The sequence below is a fragment of the Dreissena polymorpha genome, chromosome 12 (genome assembly GCF_020536995.1).
Source record: "Dreissena polymorpha isolate Duluth1 chromosome 12, UMN_Dpol_1.0, whole genome shotgun sequence".
Lineage (NCBI taxonomy): Eukaryota > Metazoa > Mollusca > Bivalvia > Myida > Dreissenidae > Dreissena > Dreissena polymorpha.
The window spans coordinates 44,186,960-44,194,459 of record NC_068366.1 but is presented as its reverse complement, the minus strand read 5'-3'; the positions used below and the strand labels follow the sequence as shown (position 1 = coordinate 44,194,459).

The 7,500-nt window shown below is 34.1% G+C and overlaps 1 protein-coding gene across 1 annotated transcript in view; it reads right to left on the bottom strand.

Annotated features, from left to right (window-relative positions):
- Positions 1 to 6,166, bottom strand: part of LOC127853582 (perlucin-like protein) — a 10,809-nt gene extending 4,643 nt beyond the window's left edge. The window contains exons 1-3 of the mRNA XM_052388243.1: positions 6,090 to 6,166; positions 5,074 to 5,168; positions 4,665 to 4,755 (exon numbers count right to left, since the gene is read on the bottom strand). Coding sequence (XP_052244203.1) covers positions 4,665 to 4,755; positions 5,074 to 5,136 — 154 coding nt within the window. The 5' untranslated portion in view covers positions 5,137 to 5,168; positions 6,090 to 6,166. The remainder of the gene's footprint in view (positions 1 to 4,664; positions 4,756 to 5,073; positions 5,169 to 6,089) is intronic.
- Positions 6,167 to 7,500: the final 1,334 nt, after the last annotated feature.

Below are 7,500 nucleotides of genomic sequence, written 5' to 3'. Positions count from 1 at the left end.
GAAAGTTATTTCGAAAAGAATGAGAATGCGTGGTGCTCTGGTTTATATACCTATGAGTGCCGTCAGAAAGTTTGGGTAATACGTAGTTTTGGAAAGGTTACACTCAACAATGTGTCACAGCGTGCGTAGGAATATACTTCTTTCTGTTGACCATTTAAATCGATTTCCTCATGGATTTTTATCGTCTGCTAGTATCTTATAATCGATACGAGATTTATACCTTTCATAACCGCAGACATGTATTCGCTACTACAAATAAATGAAATGAATTTTTTATATAAATTAATTTTTAGTATTTTATTTCTCCTTAAATTGCACTGAGGCGAGCGTTGTTTTGTCTAGGTTACGTAACAAGGCAAAATCTATGGTTCATTAATGTATACTGTATGAAGCTGATTTCGTTGATGCACATATCAGAACATTTATTATATACCTGTTGAATGCTTTTAACAAAATACAGGTTGTATCAATCGTTGAAATAAAAAATCCCGTATTACGCTACTCGCTGTTTCCAATTCCGTATTACCATACTAGCCGGACTACTTTTTTTTTACCCATTTAATGACGTCACAGTATGCGCACTGAAAATAGGAAACCCCCTTGTTAAATCTTCGACCCATTTAATGACGTCACACTACGCGTAACGAAAATAGGAAACCCCCTTGTGTAGAATTATTATATACGTCGTCTGCAGTTTGACCAGAGTAAATATGGCCGTATTTACGACCATGGACATAGCGGAATGGTCATCGATCGGTTTATTTGACTTAATTGACGATAGTTTTTTTTAAATGAACTATTTAAAACGACTGTTCATAATTCTGTAGAGAATGAAAATGTCAGTAGCACTGAATATACTGAAACAAGTGCAGTGTCCACTCTTTTAGAAGCAGGTGTCCAGCTGCCCAATGAAAGTAAGTCTGATCTGCATCAAAATATAGATTTAAGTTCACAAGACCAAAGAAATCAAATGGAACAGATGAATTTAAATAGTCATGCTAAAGGTGAAACACGTAAACAACTAAACATTTATACATGTAACAGAAGATGAAAAGACACATTTTGTTCATAGTATGAAAAATGTGAAAACTAGCCGCAAAACTGAATTATGTATGCGCCATTTCCAACGCTGGCTATCAGAAACACCACGCAATGAAACAAGATCTGTCTGTGACATCATGACCACTGAACTTGACAACTACATTACTATGTGTCTTTGTGAGAGATCCTAAGAACGCTTGCACGGTGGGGATCGAACCGGTCACCTCCCAGTGGCTAGGCGGACACCCTATCCATAAAACATTAAAACATGTCGACCTTGCTATAGAGTTTATTTACTACATCCAACATAAAGTGATTAAATTAAAATATTTAAACAGCATGAAATGTTATAGCTGTGTAATTATGCTTTATAGTTGTTATATTAACCTGATTGGTTATTGCACACATCTATGAAAATAAAATTTAATTAAGTGGCAAATAAACGTATAATAGTTATTAAACAAAACAATATGTACATTGAATATAACCCGCACAATTATATTAACGGTTTAAGAAAAAATAATATCTCGAACAAAATGTAAATAATGCCAATAATTTTCAAATTATATCCAGTTAAAAAAAATAAAAATAATTCTGAAAAGAAAGAAAATGAATTGTTTAAATGTGATTTTTTTTTCCAGATATTTAAGGGAAAATAAATATTCCCACAGCATTTTGGATGACAGAGAATTTGAAACTTCTCGAAAGGTTTTGGCTTCCAAAAGAAAGGAACTGAAGCAAAAAGGAAAAGGAAACAGGCCCCATGCTGCTGAAGCCATTACCTCTGAAGAAAGAGGGATTTTAAAACAAAAAGCAGTAATTGGACTTCAAAGCCCAAGACAGCTGTTGAATCAAGTTTGGCTAAATAATTCAATGTTGTTCGGCGTTCGTGGTGCAACCGAAAGTCACAACCTTAGATGGGGCGACATCAAACTGAAAAAAAAACTGATCAAGGAAGAGAATACCTAAAATACAATGAACGGTTGACCAAAACACGAACATCGGAAACCAAGTCGGATCAAAGGGCCTTTCCACCTAGGCAGTTTGCTCATACCAACAAAGATTCATGCCCTGTTGAAGCGTACAAGGAGTTTGCTCATCACAGACCGAAAGAAGTTCTGCATGATGATGCCCCTTTCTACTTGTGTATAAACTATAGTCGACATGCTGGGTCAGACAAGTGGTATTAATGTCAGCCTATTGGTGAAAACTCATTGAGGACAATAATGAAAACGATGGCCGAGAGGGGCGATCTCACAGGTCGGAAGACAAATCACAGTGCCCGAAACTCAACCTGTACGACGATTCAGCAGCTAACTGGACACAAAAATGTGCAAAGTGTTAACAATTACGCAAAGGCTTCTCTCGAAATGCAAGCAGCCATGTCCGACATATTATCAGAAAATCCTGACCAACAACAAATTATGCAATTTAACCCTAGACCTACCTATGGTTCTGTCATCCCGGCATCGGTGCGAAGCACATCTATGTCAGGCAGAAACAAAAACACATCTAACGGCGCCATTGATGATTTCCACGATAACACAAATCTCCAAGGTGCACAATTATTCCGGTGTAACGTAACCATCAACAACTACTATGCACACTCTCCATCGAAGAAACGCAAGAGAATATGCATAGTAGAAAGTGACAGCGATTAACTGTTGGTGAATTATAAATCCAGCTGGTAAATCCAACAAAATGTGCTTTCAACACGCGAAGATTAAAACTTGTGTTTCCCCTGTTTAAATGTGTACACGTTAGACTAATTTGCATAAACTGTATTCATGCGCGTGTTATATAAACTATGGCGTTCCGTTTGTATTATTGTGTTGTTTGTTTTGTTAAAGCAAAAAATACAATTGTTAACTGTTTTCGTTAGTTGTTGTATATAATAAATGGAATATTACGCTAGTCAATTGTTCCAAGAGTTTGTATTCAGTCTCGTGGCTTGTGCTATTTCGCATCACACTCGAGGTTCCGTCATCACACAAGCCACTCGACTGAATACAAACTCTTGGAACAATTGACTAGCGTAATATTCCGCATGTATTTTATCTCATCGACAGAAAATACCGTCATAGTATGGAAAATTGATCTGACAAAGATGGATATTAGGTACACTGTGAGAAAATGTAAAATGGATTAGGTTTATCAATCTTCATGAAATGTATGTACACTAATTTGCTATAGTTACTGTAATGCACATGTTTTTGTTATGAATTAAGTAGCCTAACAAAGGTACATCACTGTTTTGTAACATCTCATGTATACTCTTTCTCTCACTTTTCTCGTACACTGGTCCAATTTCGCTGTTTACTGATGAATGTGCGAGGAAAGATACTTAAAGGCCCTATAAAGATGACAAATCCAATTATTTTGCATATAAACTTGCCTAATTTTTACCGGATTTCAGTTACTCTTTCATAAAAAATGCTAATAATACAGCTGAGGTGCAACGTTTTCAAGAAGTATTGAAGATATACCCGTTTCATAATTGGAAGAAATGTTTACAACTTTGCAACTAACGTGATGTGTAGCCCCAAAGCGGTGACGTATATATACATGCTAAAAATAGCCAAAAGAACATTCACTTTTAATTCTATTTAATACAACTTTTTACCAGCAAAAAGTAACTAATTAGATCACTACAAACGTTTTGACCATTATTAGAAGAGACATACTTTGTGAGTGATACCGGAAAACATTGAAAATCAACGATATATTTTTGGTGACCTGCGTCACTTTCACTTTCACTTTCCCGAGTAAACAGCGATGTAAATAAACTGATTGTTTGTTAACACGATTGACTTGGAGGACATTGTATTTTGAGCTCAAAACAAGTTGTATTGCTCATGTTTTTATGGTAATGTCCAATAGCATATACATATTGTTTTTTTGATAACCTTTATATATAAAATACGAAAAAATCTTTTAAAATCGGTAAATAATTACGGATCTTCACCTTTATAGAGCCGTTAAGGAAATGTAATTGAAAAAAGGTTCTAAGCTTTGAAAGATTTCCGTAATATTAAAGAAAACGCACATGTACAACCTCGCATTGTACTGAAGAAAGACATCACATTTGGGTACTGCACGTCGTAACGTGTAGGGTTACTTCGTTAGACAGACTTAAAGAAAGACCGATGGTCAGACAGACATTCATTGGGATTACTTAATGTTATCTATATTCTTTAAAATAAAAAAGTAACATATTCAATGTGTTCTGATTCAGTTAAGTGTGAAACGACACATTGTTAGGTATGCTTAAGTCAACAAAGGTGCATAATTTTAGTATAAGTTACACTCTTCTATGCAAAATGTCTTACATGAACACAGCATATGTACGGAAGAATAACACACACGTATGAATTTTGTATAATAAGAAGTGAAGCAACACATTTTTGACAATATTCTTTTTACGGACAGACGGACACATGAAAACACACGAAAAGACGTATATAGTTATTCCAGTACCACTGTATATTTCTCTTGAGTGTTGCGGGGGAACTATAAGTGATAAATCTACGTTATAAATATTATAAACCCAATACGGCTTTTAACCATTTGTATAGTCACTAATGAACTAAATGACGCATTAATTTTGCAACACAAATACCTACACGTGTGTCTAAGGGCATAGTTTTTGAGGTAGTTGTTTTCCTGAGCTGAATCGATGTGAATGAGATTACTGCCATGTTCTCGACAATAACGCTGCAAAGAAAAAGTAAAAACTATATATATATATATATATATATATATATATATATATATATATATATATATATATGTTGTTTAATAGTGAAAACCAACAAAATTACATATAATGAGTTAGGTTGTGTAAATTTTAAAGTATTATTTTAAATAAATTATATCAACAAATGTGTGCCTACTGAAAAAAAAATTAAACACTTTTAATAATATTTTACTTTCTCCGCATTATGGCAAGGGCAGTAATTGCGTTAACTATGTTGAGTAAATATTATTTCAGCAGCGTTTTTGCTTAATTCATATATTGCAAGGTTGTCATACCTTCGCTTCGATGAACGTCATTGAAACATTTCCGACGTGATAGCAGGATCCAACCGCACTCATGAACTCATTTTGACAATCTGCCGACGTAACATCTGCAACCAAAATTAAAAAGCATAATACTCTATCTCATATAGGGTATATATTTATATCCCTTATGTAATAGATTCACATCACTAGCGACAAATGCATTTACGAATATATCAATCTCAAACTAAGTAAACATTTGGCATTGGTGCTTTCATTTTTACAGTATGTCTCCATGGTTAAAATTGATTGAAAGTGTTTTCGGCGCACTATTGTTTTGTGATTTATTCCGATATAAGTGTGAGTTCCGTCCTATCCTCACACCGGTTTAAACCCCCAGTTGTGTGCATCGATCGTTCTAATGCAGTGATCCCAGTTTTGATTATTTTATAAAAATGTGAATGATAAGAACAAGAATTTGCTATACAGTTATAGATTCTGGAGTGTCATCGTTTGCTATATATTTACTTTATTAATAGAAAGATGTTTGTAAGATTGCATAGAGTTTTCCACAAAATATCTAAAAAGGTTTACAACTTATCTCAATAGACATGTTCATAAATGGCGTTCAATTACAATTTAAATGATATTATTCACCTAAGTATATATAAATGTTAAGCAAGTTGTATCCAAAAGAAAGCAATCCGATGAATAAAAGGAAAGATTAAACCCCCATTGCTTCAAATTTTCTAAAGGCTTTACATTAGAAAACCCGTGTTTTTTTCTTTTAAATAATATAAATGAAGAAACGTGTTTTTACTAAACTAAGCAAGTTTTACGTACCATAAAGTTTCCATAATGTTAAAATAAAAACGTACATCCACTTCATTTTCAGCATAAACGTATATGGAACAATCTGATAAGAAATACTGACAAGAGAGTTGTGGTTTCTGTTTATATTAAGCTTCATACGTATGATGTTATGAATGCAGTTCAAATAATAAACGTTTTACTTTGAGTGGGAAATTCATGTACAAAAAAGAAAGTACATAGGGCATGTCCGGGTTCAGTCGTCGAGCATCGTGCGTCGTCAACTTTGATTACCACTCTAGCTGTATGAAGATTAAATAAGAATTCGACACACGTTTTACTTTGAGTGAGAATTGCGTGCATACAAAAGAAAAACAACGAACATGTCTGGCTTCAGTGGTCGAGCATCGTGCGTCGTTTACTTTGATTACCAATCTAGCGGCCCCAATGTTTAACCAGTATTGATGAAAATTGGTCATACTTGTTATCTTGACATTTTCTAGAATGAGTTCAAATGTTGGTCAAATGTCGGTCACGTGCTTCGGAAACCACCACGGTATATCTCAGTAAAACATATTTATCACTTTAACAGCCGGATTTATTCTTACATGTTGATGAATCTTACTCAGAACGCGTAACTGTGATAATATTGGAGCTGTCTACATGCGGGTCTATTGCATTCAACAACAAGGTGGCTAGGTCAAATCTAAAAACAAGTGTTACACTCTAGGAGCCACATTTATGATTAAATATTTATTATATTTAGTCAGAATGTTTATCTTGAAATTATGTAGAATTAATTCGGATCTTGTAACACGCGTGTAAGAACTAAAATACTAGTCTACACTAGCCACACTTATTACTCAGTCTTGGAGAAACTTGGTCAGATTGGTTATCTTTACGATAGATACGTCGAGAAACGCTGTCCAAATACTAGGTACAAGGTCAAATCTTAGATTAATAATAGTTTCACCCAAGAAGCCATATGTAAGACACAATATTGATAAATCATGGTCAGAATGTTCATGTTTGCAATATCTAAAAAAATTGTCTAGCATTGTTAAACAATAGGTCACCAGGCAAGTCTTCGACAATTGGGGTACCTTGGGATCAGGTTAGCATTTAATGACTAGATTTGCCATCTTGTTTGAAATGAATACTTGCGTTTAGTTAGCTACAAGTGGTTTTTCATCTTAAAATATTTGTAATGCATATGTTTTGCACCATTATAAATGCTGCGAACATATAAATCGTATACATATATGATATTCTCCAAACATATAGTTTTTTGTTGTTGTAGTTGTTTTGTTTGTAATTCTTGAACATTATGTATTTCATCAAACATTTTGCAATAATTGAACTAAGTCTCGAAACTGCCTTTATTCGTATTGTCCTAGTTCAGACAAAATTAAAACTACCATAAAGTGTTTCTTAATGAGTTTTATTGCACTGTTTAATGATAAGAAAACCAGTCTGTACATTTGTTTGCGAGATGTTGTACGTGTTCATATATATGATTGCACTAACGTTTGCTAGATTAATGCAAACATTGTAATTGAAACCGACTATGTTGTTGTTCGTCGCAATTGCGTTTTCGATTTGTTGTAATAAAGGTACGCGATTAAAAGAGTATATACCAAACAATTTGTG